This window comes from Bufo gargarizans, unplaced genomic scaffold (assembly GCF_014858855.1).
Source record: "Bufo gargarizans isolate SCDJY-AF-19 unplaced genomic scaffold, ASM1485885v1 original_scaffold_1649_pilon, whole genome shotgun sequence".
Lineage (NCBI taxonomy): Eukaryota > Metazoa > Chordata > Amphibia > Anura > Bufonidae > Bufo > Bufo gargarizans.
In genome coordinates this window covers 300,995-319,304 of record NW_025334454.1, presented here as the reverse complement: position 1 = coordinate 319,304, position 18,310 = coordinate 300,995, and the positions used below count along the sequence as shown (strand labels likewise).

Here is an 18,310-nt window from a genome sequence, read left to right as displayed (position 1 = left end):
GAGGACTTAATCTGCATTACTGAAATAAATGGATTTTGGCACTATATTCTAATTTTTCGAGTTTCACCTGTAATAGAAGAAATGGGACACTTTGACTGGCAAACTGCACAATGGAAATCGATGACCTTGCAAGCTCTCACCTGACGCTGTGCTGGGAGTCTGCAGTGGGCCTCGCCTGGAAAAGACCAACAACGCATATAATGTGCAGCAACATAGAAGGGAAAGCATTATAGCAGTATTCATAATGGATGTTTCAGCTGCTTAGGTATTGCCCACTTGGGGGACAAGATAATGACACACTGACACTTGGGGTACAGGATAATGACACTGACACTTGGGGGAGAAGATAATGACACACTGACACTTGGGGGACAGTATAACACGCTGACACTTGGGGGACAGGATAATGGGCAGGCTAGATGGGCCAAATGGTTCTTATCTGCCGACAGTCTATGTTTCTATGACACACTGACACTTGGGGTACAGGATAATGACAGGCTGACACTTGGGGTACAGGATAATGACAGGCTGACACTTGGGGTACAGGATAATGACACTGACACTTGGGGTACAGGATAATGCACTGACACTTGGGGTACAGGATAATGACACTGACACTTGGGGTACAGGATAATGACACTGACACTTGGGGTACAGGATAATGACACTGATACTTGGGGTACAGGATAATGACACTGACACTTGGGGTACAGGATAATGACACTGACACTTGGGGTACAGGATAATGACACGCTGACACTTGGGGTACAGGATAATGACACGCTGACACTTGGGGTACAGGATAATGACACGCTGACACTTGGGGTACAGGATAATGACACGCGCAATTGGGTACAGGATAATGAACGCGACACTGGGTGACAGGATAATGACACGCTGACACTTGGGGTACAGGATAATGACACGCTGACACTTGGGTACAGGATAATGACAGGCTGACACTTGGGTAACAGGATAATGACAGGCTGACACTTGGGGTACAGGATAATGACAGCTGACACTTGGGGTACAGGATAATGACACTGACACTGGGGTACAGGATAATGACAGCTGACACTTGGGGTACAGGATAATGACAGCTGACACTTGGGGTACAGGATAATGACAGGCTGACACTTGGGTACAGGATAATGACACTGACACTTGGGGTACAGGATAATGACACTGACACTTGGGGTACAGGATAATGACACTGACACTTGGGGTACAGGATAATGACACTGACACTTGGGGTACAGGATAATGACACCTGACACTTGGGGTACAGGATAATGACACTGACACTTGGGGTACAGGATAATGACACGCTGACACTTGGGGTACAGGATAATGACACGCTGACACTTGGGGTACAGGATAATGACACGCTGACACTTGGGGTACAGGATAATGACACGGCTGACACTTGGGTACAGGATAATGACACGCTGACACTTGGGGTACAGGATAATGACAGGCTGACACTTGGGGTACAGGATAATGACACGCTGACACTTGGGGTACAGGATAATGACACGCTGACACTTGGGGTACAGGATAATGACAGGCTGACACTTGGGGTACAGGATAATGACACGCTGACACTTGGGGTACAGGATAATGACAGGCTGACACTTGGGGTACAGGATAATGACACGCTGACACTTGGGGTACAGGATAATGACAGGCTGACACTTGGGGTACAGGATAATGACAGGCTGACACTTGGGGTACAGGATAATGACACGCTGACACTTGGGGTACAGGATAATGACACGCTGACACTTGGGGTACAGGATAATGACACGCTGACACTTGGGGTACAGGATAATGACAGGCTGACACTTGGGGTACAGGATAATGACAGGCTGACACTTGGGGTACAGGATAATGACAGGCTGACACTTGGGGTACAGGATAATGACACGCTGACACTTGGGGTACAGGATAATGACACTGACACTTGGGATACAGGATAATGACACGCTGACACTTGGGGTACAGGATAATGACACGCTGACACTTGGGGTACAGGATAATGACACGCTGACACTTGGGGTACAGAATTATGTACAGGACCCCGGGGGTCTTACCTTATCACTGGTGTTGTGCTCCTCTGGTTATTATAGAAGTTCTCATAGGGAATGGGGGCTAAAAATAAAGTGATATAAAGTTATGAAGGAGCTGGGAGACAGAAGAAATTAGTTAGGCAGAAATTACCCTCCGCAGCAGCAAGTGATCGGCACCACTGTCACCTTCTCCTGACCACCATATTAAATCGTCTAAGGCTAGTTTCCGATGAGCGAGGTCAATGCAGGGAACAAGCTGCGTGACTTCCTGTTCTGACCTCTTCTGGTATAATGATTTATAATGCTGTGTCCCTTCCAGACCTCTATCTGCTATATTACACTGACGCCATTATATGAGAATAATTCAGTAGATTCGAGGTCTGGCAGGGACACACAGAATTATAAATCATTATAATGCCATACGATGCTGTCAGAGGTGTTGTCTGGTTTATATCATTATGGCACCCCGCGGTCAGTCTCTGCAGGCGCTGGGTCATACCTGGGGGTTTATCTCCTGTTCGGTTGCCTTCTGTAAATTGTTCTATGTCTTTCTCTATGCTGCAGCACTCCAGCACTCTCCGCACCTCTTCACACATCTAGAAAGGAGAGAGCCGCATGTCAGGGGGTAGAGCAGAGTTCACACGTTACCACCAGTGCTCCTCTTCCCTCTCTTGCAGGTAGGTACAGTCACTTTTGGGATCATTCATCAAACTAGTGTAAAGTAGAACTTGCATAGTTGCCCATATCAACCAATCAGATTCCACCTTTCATTTTGGACAGCTCCTTTGGAAAATGAAAGGAGGAATCTGATTGGTTGCTATGGGCAACTATGCCAGTTCTACTTTACACCAGTTTGATAAATGACCCCCATTTGTCTCCATTTTCTCATCTCCATAGAAGTAGGTGAGAAATGTCTCTTACCCCATCGGTGGTGACACACTGCTGGGACAGCTGATTGACGTGCGTCCACGCCGCATTCCTGTAATAGTTTATCCGGTCCCACTCCTGGTTCTCAAAGAACTGGAAGCAAGATGGAAAAAAAAGTTGGAACAGGGTTTGCATTGCAAGTGCATGTTGAATGAAGTGAGAGCAAACCTCAGTAATAACTAGGTATAAAATATCCGAAATCAAGAGCAAAGACTCACCAAAAAAGACCGTGTGCTATGTCACCCAGGATGGCGCTACCCCAACGCTCGTTTCGGCGTGCCTTCGTCCAGGGGTCTCATGACTTAGTATAAAGGCCAGTACAGACATGTGCGGCTCCGTAAAATCACGATTACCTTAACAGTTGTGTGACAATAAAGGGGTTATCCAACCCCTGAATGAAATGCTCCCTCATAGGCCCGGCCCCTCACACACAATGTACTTACCTGGCTCCCCGACACCCGCATCGCTTCTGACAATGCTGCATCTACCTGTCATGCGGAACATCCAGCGTGGGGGGGGGGGGGGGCAGCCAATAGCAGGTGGTGACGGGAATGAGCCTCCCTAGCATCGCGGGTGATGCTAGGGAGGCTCGTTCCTGTCAATGTCTGCTATTGGCTGACCCTCCCTGATGCCGGGTGTTTTCATCCGCGTCACAGGGAGATGCAGCAGCGTCAGAAGCGGGTGCCGGGGAGCCAGGTAAGTACATTGTGTGTGAGGGTTCCGGGCATATGGGGGAGCAGTTCATTCAGGGGTTGTGTCATCTCATACGTTGGGGGCATATCTCTAGGATATGCCGCCAATGTTTGATAGGTGCGGGTCCCAGAGGATCCCTTTCTCTAGAAGGGAGCCCGCAATATGTGCGACCGCCCTCCATTTCTATAGGACTGTTGAAAGTAGCCCAGTACTGTCTCGGCTAATTCCATCAGCCCCATAAAAGTGAATGGACCAGTAGTCGCACTTGCCCGGTGTGCTTCCCGTTCATTTCTGTGGGACTTTCCAAACAGTTGCCTATTTTCGGAACTCCATTAGAAGTGAATGACAGCTGTGCATGCGCGGTGCGCTCTCCTTCTCTTTGCTGGCTCTGTTTCAGAGATAGCTGGGGGACCCTGAGGTGGGACCTGCACCTATCAGACATTGGTGGCATATCCTAGCGATATGCCACCAATGCTTGACATGACACAACCCCTTTAATGACAGTCGCATATATTGGCATTGTCAGGGTGCAGTCGCACGGTCAGGTTTCCTTATGCAGTTTTCAAAGCCAAAACCAGGAGTGAATTCAAAAAGGAGAAGTGGTATCTGTCCTTAAGGGCTCATGCACACGAACGTATTTTCTTTCCGTGTCCGTTTTTTTTTCTGCGGACCGTACCCGGAACCATTTTATAAAAAAAAAAAAAAAAAAAACTGAAGTTACTCCGTGTGCATTCCGTTTCTGTATGTCCGTTCTACAAAAAAATAGAACATGTCCTATTATTGTCCGCATTACGGATAAGGATAGGACTGTTCTATTAGGGGCCAGCTGTTCAGTATTGCGAAATACAGAATGCACCGGGACGTCATGCGTATTTTTTGCAGATCGTTTTTTGGAGGCCCACAAAATACATATGGTCATGTGCATGAGTCCTGAAGTGTTTGAGCCATGAACTACTTTTCACCCTAAGGCCTCTTGCACACGACCGTATGGCTTTTTCAGTATTTTGCAGTCCGTAAACAATACAGATGACGTCCGTGTGCATTCCGTTTTGTACGGAACATCTGGCCCCTGATAGAACAGTACAATCCTTGTCCGTTATGCGGATAATAATAGGACATGTTCTATCTTTGAACAGAACGGAAACTGAAGGCTTACGGAGTACCTTGCGTTTTTTTTTTTGCAGATCCATTGAAATGAATGATTCCGTATACGGAACGCAAAAAACGGAACGTAAAAGGGAAAGAAAAACGTTCCTGTTTTCGCGGACCGCAAAACACACAACGGTCGTGTGCATGAGGCCTAAGGCAGTTTTAATAAAGGGTGGTATTTGGGAAAAGTGATATCTGTGGGGTGGGATACATTTATACCTTCTCTCCTTTCATGATCCACTCCTGATTTGAGATTCCAAAACAGCTTTACCTTTAAATTCTTGCAAGCCTCAGAAATTGAGCTGGACTTTTTCTCCTTTTTGGAATACATTGAGCCTGTGTGACCATTACCACTGAGCCGTTACTTATGTCCATGTTCACATGCAGCAGAAAATGTTTACCACAGAAATAGAGAGGTGGAACAGCAGCGAGCATGCTAGGGGTCCCCAGGAGCCACACCACCACAGATCAGATACTTAGCCCCTAACCTGGGAGAGCCACTTTAAGGTGTATGGGGGGGTGCTTCTATTACCTCTGGTAGTGGTTTATAGTCCTCTACCCACTGAAAACACTTGCCCGGCCAAGTCAGGAGGGTTATTGATGGCCTTGCATTTAAAGAAGAACTGAGTTATAGCCTCCCTTCTGATCCTCAGCTGTGTCATGTGACCAACACTCTAATCTCCAACGGACACAAGACAGGAAGTCGGTTTCTTCTCTATTCATTCCTATGAGACTAATGTTGAGGTTCCCATAGGAATACACAGAGAAACAGACTTCCTGTCCACACATAAGATGCTGTTTTATTTGGAGAGTCTGATTGCTGGTCACATGACACAGGTGAGGATCAGAAGGGAGGTTATAACTCACAAATACAGTCACTGGTAAGAAGATTACCTTCATTACAGATTACATCATGTACCTTTCTAGCAGGTCAGAGAATACATTTTTTGCGGGAGTTCTTATTTAAATTCTGCCAAACATTTGTCTGAATTTCCCCCTTTGTGGTGCAACGTGTGACATCTTGTGGGTTTGAACATTGGCTGCAAGCCCTCAAATCTGTCACGTCCTTACACAGGGTATGTCAGGATCATCAATGGTGGTACGTTACCATACAAGCCGTAATGTGCTCCTTCTGCCAGTCTTCCCGTACTTTATCCAGATGAATAATATTTTGCTGGTAGGTTTTATCTGGATAAAAAAGGAGATGGCAACTTCATCATCAGCCCCATGGTTTCTTAAAAGGCCAGACTCACTCCTACACATGTACAAGGTCTAAAAGTGGAAGCCTGAGCTTCAAATCTTAAAGTGACCCTCCGGCTCAAGAAAAAAAAATTCCATTAACTGGGGAACACGCAGAACACTTAACTGGTGACCTCCTTTTCAGCTTAAGGTCCGCCAGTTCCTGGGCTCCTCTGCTGCCATCCAAGATGGACGTACCATGTCTCAGCCTACTTGATGTCTACTGTGCATTTAGTAGTCCAAGACACTTCATGCTCCTCTTTGGTTGGCCAACACTGTTCACGTGAGCGCTGCTGGCCAATCTGCAGGCAGGACTGGACAAGAAGGAAATGCACAGTGCGCACCAGGTAATCTGTGAAGCGGTGCGACCATCTTGCATGTCTGAATAGAAGCCTGGAAAAGATGAAATAGAGGTCACCAGGTAAGTGTTGTGTTCATACCCCAGTTAGGGCCCATTCACACAACCGTATGTTTGCGGTCCGCAAAAAATCTCTAAAGTCTATTCCGTGATATTTCCACATGTCCGCAAAATATGGAAGGTATGTTTCCACTTGTCTTCCGTTTTTTGCGGATTCCCAAAAAATGGAGAGTATAATTTTTAATAAAGATTTAAAGGTGACAGGATGGGGCATTATATTTTGTGGACACGGATCTGCAAAATACGGATTGCATATGGAAGACATTCCGTGTGTGCACATTCTGTGTGTAATCCACATTTTTGCAGAGCCATAGACTTAAATGGGGCCATGGACAGCATTTTGTGGACAAGTATAGGACATGTTCTCTCTCTTATGTGGACATACGGAAGCAGATAGCACACTGTGTGCCATCGGTGGATTTTGCAGTCCCGTAGAAATGAATGGGTCTGCATCTGGTCTGTAACGGATGCGGAAAGAAAAATATGGTTGTGTGAATGGGCCCTTAATGTGATTAAAAAAAATTTTTTCATTTAACTGGAGGGTCATTTTAATGTTCAGAAGAGAAGATGACAGTACTGCCCTTGAGGGGGAGCCCAGAGTGCAATTGTTGAGTCACCATGTATTTTTGCAAGTAGCCTCCAGTCCCTCATGGGCCATAGTTAGAATCCGCTGACTTGATATTGTGTAGTCATCTTTCCTTTGCTCTATATATTCAGTTATTTGCCCGCTTATGTCACCCGTACCTCCCCAGAATTTGCCCTTTTCATACCAGAGACAGCAAAATTTTTTACTGTTGATCTGAATTACTCTTATCTTGAGAATTAATTACAGTCTGAGTCTTCAACTCACTAAACCCTGTGCCAGTGACTGTACCAGTGCCTTTACCCTGTGCCAGTCGCTGCACATGTGCCTTTTACCCTGTGCCAGTCGCTGCACCTGTCACAACCAGATCTTTGAGAAGCTCTGATAGACGCTCTTCAGTACCTCCTGCATGATCTTCTTTTATTTTGTTTTCGTTTTGACATCTCTCCTCCCTCTCCCAGCTGTCATCTATTAGCAGTGATTGCCTCCCTATATATCTCCTCCCATACTGCCTCACCTTGCGGTTTATACAACTTCCTGGAGTGTGCTCATGCTGCAAGCTACAACTAATGCTTCTGAAGATAAGTCTGTTCATTTATTTGTGTTTTCCTGTTGCCTTGATCCTAGGTGACCCTGACTCCCTCCGTATTTAGTGTAGGGAGCCGGTGGTCGTGTCCCCTCACTATTATAAGGTGTTCAGGTGTCATACAGTTGAGGCACAAGGGCATGCAATTTTCTATCACTGAGATCTTTGCATGGGCTGAGAAGACAGGGAGAGTTTCAGGGCTTAAATAGGGGTCACCCTTTTGTTCCTTAGTTTCGGATCAAGCCAGTCGGATCCTTATTTGTATTTTCTTGTTTTCTGTTACACCATCCGTGACAGCACCCGTGCCTTTACCCTTTGCCGGTCTTTGCACCCGTGCCTTTACCCTGTGCCAGTCTAAACATGACCTCCATCATCTCTGTCTAGCACCTGAACTGTGATCTCCATTCTAAAAAATGATCTAAATCTAACCTCTTCCATAATCCACACTTTCCACTCCCGTCTCCAAGACTGCACCCGTTGTCTGGAATGTCCTATCCCAGACAATGCCCAGCTCCTACAGATTGTAAGCTCTTGGGAGCACGGACCCCCTAGTAGGTTACTCTGTAATGTTTGATTGTAATGTGCTGCAGAATATGCTGGTGCTATAGAAATAAAGAACAAAAGTAGTAGTCTCGTCCTGGTCCTGAGGGAGCCCCATAAGAAGACCTCAGTATTAGAAATGGCACATGGGAGGTGGCGGGGCCCCTGTTGGATTTTGAATTAGGGCCCAGGAGCTTCCAGTTAGAGACTGTACAACCACCATCTCCAAATACAGTTATTATATAATTAAAATAATGAGTTACCTGCGTCTTCGGCCATCACTTTTGAGTGCGCTAGTTTTGCATAAATCTGCATCAGATAACAAGAAAGGTAAATCGGAGGGTAAGTAAGATGGATTCAGACCTCTAAGCACAGAGCGGCCCCAAACTGCAGGCGCCCTGTCATGGTCAATATGTACGTAGCAGGTTGGTGCCGTTTAGGTTTGTAGGTACAGTGCCTTTCAAAAGTATTCACCCCCCTTGACTTTTTTTGTATTTTGGTACCTCACAACCTGGAATTAACATGGATTGTTTGAGGATTTGCATCATTTAATTTACAGAACATGCCCACAACTTTGAAGATGTTTTTCTTTTACTGTGAAGCAAACAACAAATAGGACAAAATAACTGAAAAAGTCAATGTGAATAACTATTCACCCCCCTAAAGTCAATGCTTTGTAGAACCACCTTTTCCGGCAATCACAGTCGCTTTGGATAAGTCTCTATGAGCAGTTGCCACATCTTACCACTGGGATTTTTGCCCATTCCTCTTTGCCAATCTGCTCCAGCTCCTTCAAGTTGGATGGTTTGCGCTTGTGAACAGCAATCTTTAAGTCTGACCACAGATTTTCTATTGGATTGAGATCTGGGCTGTGACTAGGTCATTCCAACACATTTACCTGTTTCCCTTTAAACCACTCAAGTGTTGCTTTAGCCGTGTGTTTCGGGTCATTGTCCTGCTGGAAGGTGATCCTCCATCCTAGCCTCAAATCACGCACAGAGTGGTACAGGTTTTGCTGAAGATTATCCCTGTATTTAGCACCATCCATCTTTCCCTCAACTCTGACCAGTTTCCCAGTCCCCCCCAGCATGATGCTGCCACCACCATGTCTCACTGTGGGGATGGTGTTCTTTGGGTGATGTAATGTGTTGGGTTTGCGCCAGACATAGCGTTTTCTTTGATGGCCGAAAAGTTAAGTCTTAGTCTCATCAGACCAGAGCACCTTCCTCCATACATTGTGGGAGTCTCCCACAGGCCTTTTTGCAAACTCACAACGTGCCTTTTTGTTTTTAGCTGAAAGTAATGGCTTTCTTCTGGCCACTCTGCCATAAAGCCCAACTCTATGGAGCGTACGGCTTATTGTCGTCCTATGTACAGATACTCCAGTCTCTGCTGTGGAACTCTGCACCTCCTCCAGGGTTACCTTAAGTCTCTGTGCTGCCTCTCTGATTAATGCCCTGTTTTGGTGGGCAGCCGTCTCTTGGCAGGTTTGCTGTTGTGCCATGTTCTTTCCATTTGGTTATGATAGATTTGATGGTGCTCCCTGGGGATCATCAAAGATTTGGATATTTTTTTATAACTTAACCCTGACTTGTACTTCTCAACAACATTGTCCCTTACTTGTTTGGAGAGTTCCTTGGTCTTCATGGCAGTGTCTGGTTAGTGATGCCTCTTGCTTAGGTGTTGCAGCCTCTGGGGCCAAAAAAGGTGTGTATATGTAATGACAGATCATGTGACACTTAGATTGCACACAGGTGGACATCATTTCACTAATTATGTGACTTCTGAAGGGAATTGGTTGCACCAGAGCTTTTTATGGGCTTCCTAACAAAGGGGGTGAATACATACACACATGCCAATTTTCTGTTTTCTATTTCTAAACAATAGTTTTATTTATTTATATATTTTTCTCATTTCACTTCACCAACTTAGACTATTGTGTTCTGATTCATCACATAAAATTCAGATTAACAAAACATTGAATGAAAGGCTGTAAAAAAGTCAAAGGGGCTGAATACTTTTGCCAGGCACTGTAGGTAGACACCTGTTGGTTGTTACACTTTTCTATTGCTCTCGTTTTGATAAATCATCCCCTAGTATTGGTATTGGTAGATATATAGTCCGTACTTTCCTATGCCTAAGGGCTCTTGCACACTATCAGTTTTTGCAGTCCGCAAATGGCAAATCCGCAAAACACAGATACCGGCCGTGTGCATTTCACATTTTGCGGAACGGTACATCTTGCCCTTTGTAGAACTGTCCTATGTTAAGAGCTCATTTGCATCCCTTTCTTCCCAGAATTCCAGAGGAGCATGTAGTCTCCTTACACCGATTTAAGGCGCTCTCCCCCCAAGGAGAGATGGTACCCCCCAAATCCTTGCCTGCAAAACAGAGAAGAATAGGACATGTTCCAACTTTTTTGCAGGGCCGCAACCATGTGCTGTCCGCATATTTTGCAGCCCCATTGAAGTGAATGGGTCCGCATCTGACCAGCAAAAAATGCGGATCAGATGCCGACCAAAACCACGGTCGTGTGCATGAGCCCTCAAGCTGGCCATAAACCTTAGGCAAGGTTCAGATGTGTGGCAATGGACTTTCCACCGCATATGCCGAACACCAACAGAACCCAATCGGACCCACTGACTATAATGGGGTCCTTCCAGTTTGCCAGACAAAATACCACTTCATGCCTTGTCCTACTTCTTTGGCGTTGTTTGTCCTGCCTTGTGCTGGACTCTACAATGGAGGACCCTAATGAAACCTCCGCTGCAAATGTGAATGCAGCCTTAGATCTAAACCCACTGATTTTGGTGGGATCATCCAGCTATCCAAGGTCTATGGAGGCTTGTGGGATGTCAACATGTCCAATCCTTTTGTTCTCGGGGAAATGAGCAGCTGCCAGAGGTGTCCGGCAGCAACTTTCTCCCTCTTGCCATTCACAACACATACGTGCTCAGCCGAGGATGCATGTGCATAAGGACAGTGAGAGAGACAGCTGTTAGGCGAACTCTCCTTCAGACGTCAGGTATCTCGCCTGTATGGCCGCTACAGCCTAGTTTCACACTAGCGTTAAAAGCATCCGGCAGAGTTCATCATATCCTGCATAGCCGAAAACGGCTGGAGCACCGCCAGGCCCATTGACTATAATAGGACCGTGCGGGGATCCGGCCTGTTTTCGGTATTCGCGCCAGGATTCGGCCAGACAAAAATGCTCATCTTGACTAAGCATGCATGTGTTCTGAATGGGGAGAGGGGAGTAAGTCTGGCAGTGGCTCGTCTCCCTATGAACAAAAGGATTGAGCATGTTGAGGTCTAACTGCATCCCCCCCTCCCCCTATACATATGGTCCCGCCATAATTCATGCGTTTGGCTGACATTAATCTAATGGGGGTCGTTTACTAAGACCGGCTTTTTACGCCAGTCTTAGATTCCCCCTACGCTGGCTAACTCATGACGATTTCATAAATTAGGTGAACTTATGTCAGTCCATGTGCCTAGCGGAAAAAGTACTGCAGTAGTATTTCGCCAACAGGTACGCATGTTTACAGCTCCACCCTCGTCCTGCCCAAGACGGAGTAAATCCGGCGATGCAACTAAATATTGTTGCCCGGCTGGGCAAAAAATGGACTTGCAACAATCTTTACGACTAGAATAGTCGCAAGTCCATTAATAAATGACCCCCAATGTGTATGGCCAGCTTTAGGATGTATTCACACATGGCAGATTTGTCATTTCTGTGACTGTCCTATTCATCTGGGTAGGGCTTTTAGCAATCCATGTGCTTGTTGCAGAAACGTCCCAGTTCAGGTGTATGGAACAGACTTTTTAGATGCGCACATTTCTGCAACAAACCTGCGGTGTGTGAATACACCCTAAACGCTGAGTGACACTAAATGCCACGGTACTGGCATGTGGCCCTTCTCCGCACTTGTTACAATACCTTGTCCTGTTGCTTTTGATTCATGTTGTTTTTGTTGCAGCGGGAGACGTTCCCCTCTGCCTCCTCCTTCTCCCGACACCTCTGCTCATACGTCTTCTTACTCTGAGGGGATCAGCAGAAAGGAGGAGATCAGTTTTCAGCCTTCATTGACTGAGACGGGTGGTACTGTCCACATACGTACGCAGTAAGGGTCCATTCACACGTCCGCAACGTGTTTTGCGGATCCGCAAAACACGGACAGCGGCAATGTGCGTTCCGCATTTTGCGGACCGCACATTGCCGGCACTAATAGAATATGCCTGTTCTTGTCCGCAATTACGGACAAGAATAGGACAGGTTCTATTTTTTTGGGGAACGGAATTGCGGACCCGGGAGTGCGGGTCCGCAATTCCGTGTCTGGGCAGCACATCGTGCTGCCCCATAGAAATGAATGGGTCCGCAATTTCGTTCCGCAAAATGCGGGGCCCAATCTTTGTCCCTGCTGTCTGCGTATTTGTGTGCACAGTGTCGGGTACGAGCATGTACTAATCAGGTTGCCACTGGGACCCCCACCAATAGCAAGGACTGAGTCCTGTGTCGCCTGATTCACTGGTCACACTACCATGCCAGTCGGTGCTTATGGGACTGACAGAGATGCAGTCGCTGAGGACAGTGCTCAACTATCTCCATCAGTCCCATAGATATTGAATGGAGCCATAGTGTGCATGTGTGACCACCACTACATTCAAATAGGGTACATGGTGGTCAGACCCTCAGCATACTTTCTTAACATTCCTTTAACTATAGGTAAAAGCTCCGGTGGCGGGACCATGAGAGTGCGCATAAGCACACAAGTGCTTGCAATGCGGCTGCGCTGCGTTTGTATACCGTACGGGTGTACATGCCGCAGCGGGCTCTAAATATACTAGTGATGCCACACTGTTTAGTTGGTCTGTATTGTTAATGTCCACACGCCACCTTCAATGCCCAGTACGTGCCCATTAACAATACAGACTTGCCGAACAGTGCGGTCTCATTAGTTTAATTAGAGACTGCTGTAACCCGTGCGGCCACGTCACTAGTACCACACAACTGCGCCGTGTGGTCGTAGCCTTACAGCAGTCTCCAGGGCAGTGGATGGCGACCTGTGGTTCTCCAGATGTTGCAAAACTATAACTCCCTGCATGCCTTGACATGCTGGGAGTTATAACAGCAACAGCTATATCGCCCCAGGTTGAAGACTGCCGCTCTGGGATCACCATGTCGGCGGTATTATAATTACACTGCCATAATTACCTCCACAGTCCTCTTGTACTGTAGCTGTCTCTGCTTGTGAATGCTATCCATGGCAGCTTCTATCTGCAAAGAATATTTGAAGGTTTACACGGGTAGCCACGTTTTTTTTTTTTTCGGTCACAGTTCAATTTTGATTATCTCCTGCCATGTCATCATTAAAATCAAGTGATGAGCATCCTCTGCTAGTGGCCAAGCGGTGTCTATTTGGTGCCCTCTACGTCTGATATTACTCAGCAGCTGAAATACTATTTACAAATAGATAAAGTGTAGACGGAAAGACATGGGGAGTGTAAAGTTGCCCGTTTCTTTAAGAAATAGCAGCCATTTATGGCCGCATACCTTTCTCAAGCCGAGATACAGGAAGCGTCTTGCACCATCTGACCATGTAGGTCAGAACCCAACTTACAAAGAGTCGGGGGTTGCTTCTTTTTAAATAGCTTTAGAATGTTCTTTCTATCTCCTCCTAGAATACACAATGGATCCTGGATACTTGCTGCTTTAATTTTCAAAAAAAACGCACCATAACTGTAACGGGGAGCTTGCAGCACCTCCACAGAGACCACGCACCTCCTCAGCGCGGCCGGCGTTACCCTAGACTACTAGCAGCAGGGGAGCCGAGCGCCGATAATGATAAATCGACGCTCGGCTGTGTTGGTCTGTGTAATGTGAGTCACGTGACGCTGTCCAAGTCATGTGACTTACCAGTCAGGGCTATTTAAACAGGCAGCCTGCTGACCACAGGTTGCCTGTGATTGGTCTAGTTACCCTCACCAGTTTCTTTATAGATTCAGACCTTGCTTGATTTGACCTCGCTACCTCCATTTGTACTTAACGTGACCTCTTTGTTTCCGACCTCGGCTTTGTTTGTGACCTTGCTATTGTGTTTTTCCCTGGGTACTGCGTGACCTCCTGGTATTTGACTTATGCTTCCCTGACTCTGTTCACGGTTTTCCTTTGCTTTTAGGCCCCTGCACGTATTTAAGCTACGGACCGCCTCCAAGTTGTACACCGTCAGATAGGACGGGTCATGCAAGTAGGTAGGGACAGAGGTGCGGACTGGAAACACGGACGCGGATGCCAAACGGTGCATTTTCCGATTTTTCCATGGACCCATTGAAAGTCAAAGTCAAAAACTGAAAACGGAACAACAGCCGCGGATGCACACAATGGTTGTGTGCATGAGGCCTTATTAGATTACTCAATTAATCGTAAAAAATAATGAAATGGAATACTCGATTACTAAAATAATAGTTTACTGCAGCCCTAGTTGGTTTTCAGGCATCACTTGTGCGTTGCGTGAAAATCGCAGCATGTTCTATATTCTGTGTTTTTCACGAACCGTTGGCCCCATAGAAGTGAATTGGGCTGTGTAAAAATCGCATTGCATCCGCAAGCAAGTGCAGAAGCGATGCATTTTTCACGGATGGTTGCTAAGAGATGTTGTTTGTAAGCCTTCTGCTTTTTTTATCACGCACGTGCAAAACGCATTAAATAGCATTGCACCTGTGAGATAAAAACTGAACTAAATGGAATCGCAGGCAAAACTGAATGGACTTGCTTGTGAAATCGCGCATTTTTCACTGAACGCATCCGCAATGCATCCAGACCTAATCCGCTCACGCTCGTCTGTAAGGGGCTTTAGAAGCACACAGAAAACGCCAAGGGGCCAGGGCACTTACAGCCAGAACGCCGCCCTTGCGAGCGCTAATTTGCATTCCATTAAAACCTTGTTTTTACAGCTTTATAAAAAGTAATTTTTAGTCACGTGTGTGTTCAAAAAGGCCATATAAGCAGTGTAAACGTGCGCAGGCTCACCAGTGCACGAGCGTGCCGCAAAACAATGCAGTGCGTATACGTCACTAAGAGGACCAGGAGCACGCAATGTGTTGTGGCGCGCGGAAGCACATGAGTCTGCGCATTCAGTCGCTTAAGACAAATAGACAGCAGCAAGGAACAATGCGCAGGCGCTGGAATTATGGCAATACAGCGCATGCGTGAGATTTCAGGCTGGAATCGTACATGAAATTATAACGGAGCCCATCTATCCAATGTGAAGAGGTGGGAAGGGGGCGCGCGCGTGCTAAAAGTCAACCTATTTGTTTCAGTAGATATCTATCGGCCTCTAGAGCCAGATACAGAATTGGGCAATGTACTTCCATCACCTCAACATGCGGGACATATGGAAAGGACTGTCTGAAGTGCACAGAGCTTGACCCACCATAGTCACACTGTCATCTGACAGAGGGTCCCTCCTCTCGATCTGACAGACCCTTGCAGTGCTGCATGAAGACCATGAAGTCCACCACTTATGACCACATCCATGTCATTCATTAGGCCCCCCTCATAGGAACCACCCTGAGCAGTTTCTCTAGTGCACATCGGATTTGGTCTCATCAGCGTTAGGCCTCATGCACACGACCGTTGTTTCATTCCGTGTCCGTTGTTCCGTTTTTCGTGATTTTCTGCGGACCCATTGACTTTCAATGGGTCCGTTGAAAACTCGGCTAATGCACCGTTTGTCATCCGCGTCCGTGATCCGTGGTTTCAGTCCGTCAAAAAAATATAACCTGTCCTATTTTTTTCACGGAAAACGGTTCGCGGACCCATTCAAGTCAATGGGTCCGTGAAAAAACGCGGAGGCACACAAGATTGTCATCCGCGTCCGTGTTTTTCCTATCATTTGCAAGGCAAACTTGACTTAGATTTTTTTTTTTACTTTCCTTCATGTCTGGAGATCCTCCAAAAATAAAGGAAGACACACGGAAACAAAAAACGGACACGGAACAACGGAACCCCATTTTGCGGAATGGAACACAACAACGGTCGTGTGCATGAGGCCTAACGTGAAGTGGAGGAAGTTTTTTTTTCTTGCAATTCATTGTTTGCATATAATTATCTGGATGTAGATATGAGCGGCACAACTCTCCAGGTCCTCATTGTCACCAGACTCTGTGAAAGTGAAGATCATGAACTGCTCACATTGCGATATGGTGAAAGAGGAAACGCGTCCCTCCGCTCCGCCGTCCACCGACTAACAGCCGGACTGTAGGTCGCTCACCGCATTAGTCACTTCACTCCGCTATTGCCTGGGGATATGCTGCACCATTCCTAGTATGCAGTCTTAAAGGGGTTGTCCGGGTTCAGAGCTGAACCCGGACATATCGTTATTTTCACCCCGGCAGCATCCCTGAGCCTAGCATCGGAGCATCTCATGCTCCGATGCGCTCCTGTGCCCTGCGCTAAATCGCGCAGGGCACGGGCTCTTTTGTTTTCAATAACACACTGCCGGGCGGTAACTTCCGCCCGGCAGTGTGTTCGGTGACGTCACAGGCTCTGAGGGGCGGGCTTTAGCTCTGCCCTAGCCATTTTACTGGCTAGGGCAGAGCTAAATACCGCCCTTCAGTGCCGGTGACGTCACCGGGGTTCCTGTCGGCCCCATAGAGAGCCCGGTATGTCACCGGAACTCAGAAAAATGCCTTTGCCCTGCGCAATTTAGCGCAGGGCAAAGGAGAGCATCGGAGCATGAACTGCTCCGATGCTCATGTCAGGGGGGCTGCCTGGGTGAAAATGGAGGGCTGTCCGGGTTCAGAGCTGAACCCCTTTAAGACTAAGTTCTAACCTTGCAGCAATGGTGGCAATGCTATTATATTCTACATATAGAATACTACAACCCCCAACAGGACCTGACCACTGGTCATGTTCATAATACATTGCTATTATACTAAGGCTACTTTCACACTTGCGGTAGCCATTTCCGGCGGGGGGGGGGACAGCCTGCCGGATCCGTGCTACCGCATTCACTATGATGGGGGCGGGCCGGAGGTCAGGCGGAATAAAACTACACTGCCTTGGAAAAGCCTGCTGGAAAAGGCTATCGCCAGTGTGAAAGTAGCCTTAGTTCATAGAACACTACTCCTAGCATGCCTTGAATACTGTCCATAATACAATTGTATTATACTCTATACATAGAAAACTACGCCTCCCAATATGACCTGACCACTGGACATGACCATAAAGCAATTCTATTATACTCTGTACATAAAGCACTACAACTCCCAACAGGACCCGTCCAGTGGACATAACTATAAAACAATTGTATTATACTCTATACACAGAGCACTACAACTCCCAATATGACCTGACCACTGGATATAACTGTAAAACAATTCTATTACACTCTATACACAGAGAATTACAACTCCTAACATGACCTGACCACTGGATATAGCCATAAATGAATTCTGTTACACTCTAGACATGGAAAACTACAACCCCCAACATGACTCGGCCACTGGACATGACAATAGCACAATTCTATTATACTCTATACATGGAAAACCACAACCGCCAACATGACCCGAGCACTGAACATGACCACAACACAATTCCGGTCTATGCTATACCACTACATAGCCTCCATCACATGCGGAGCCGCCTGGTTGGTGGCGAGTACCTAGGAGCAGTGATGGCGGTTTCTTACCCTCTTGCGCTCTGCCCTCTGCCGCTCCCTGAACTCCTCCATTCTCTTGGCTTCTTCTCGTAGAGTCACCGCCAGCTGGATGTGACACTGAGCGATATTGTCGATTTCTGCCAAAAAGAAAACTCAAATTAAAGGTGACAGAAGAGTAATCGCCACATTCCAGCCTCGTTACGTCTTCTTGGCACTAATCCAATTATCACCTTCTATCGAGTCGTCAAACCTCCGTTAATATGGAAGATGTCACCTGGTTGTGATCTACAGTTGGCAATACACAATAGATGTACCTCGTCTGAACCCGCTGAATGACCGTCTAATGTGTATGAGAGCCTCTCGCGTCTGCCACCAGGGGAGAGAAAGATTGAGCAGTTCGGTTTCAGCATGCCCGATCCTACTGTTCTCTGGGAGATAAGC

General features: G+C 46.8%; 1 protein-coding gene across 1 annotated transcript in view; it reads right to left on the bottom strand.

Annotated features, from left to right (window-relative positions):
• Positions 1-18,310, bottom strand: part of LOC122923489 (proline-serine-threonine phosphatase-interacting protein 2-like) — a 131,368-nt gene that overhangs the window by 23,438 nt on the left and 89,620 nt on the right. The window contains exons 5-13 of the mRNA XM_044274313.1: positions 17,900-18,006; positions 13,420-13,482; positions 12,145-12,246; positions 8,468-8,513; positions 5,947-6,026; positions 2,991-3,089; positions 2,569-2,665; positions 2,094-2,151; positions 141-175 (exon numbers count right to left, since the gene is read on the bottom strand). Coding sequence (XP_044130248.1) covers positions 141-175; positions 2,094-2,151; positions 2,569-2,665; positions 2,991-3,089; positions 5,947-6,026; positions 8,468-8,513; positions 12,145-12,246; positions 13,420-13,482; positions 17,900-18,006 — 687 coding nt within the window. The remainder of the gene's footprint in view (positions 1-140; positions 176-2,093; positions 2,152-2,568; positions 2,666-2,990; positions 3,090-5,946; positions 6,027-8,467; positions 8,514-12,144; positions 12,247-13,419; positions 13,483-17,899; positions 18,007-18,310) is intronic.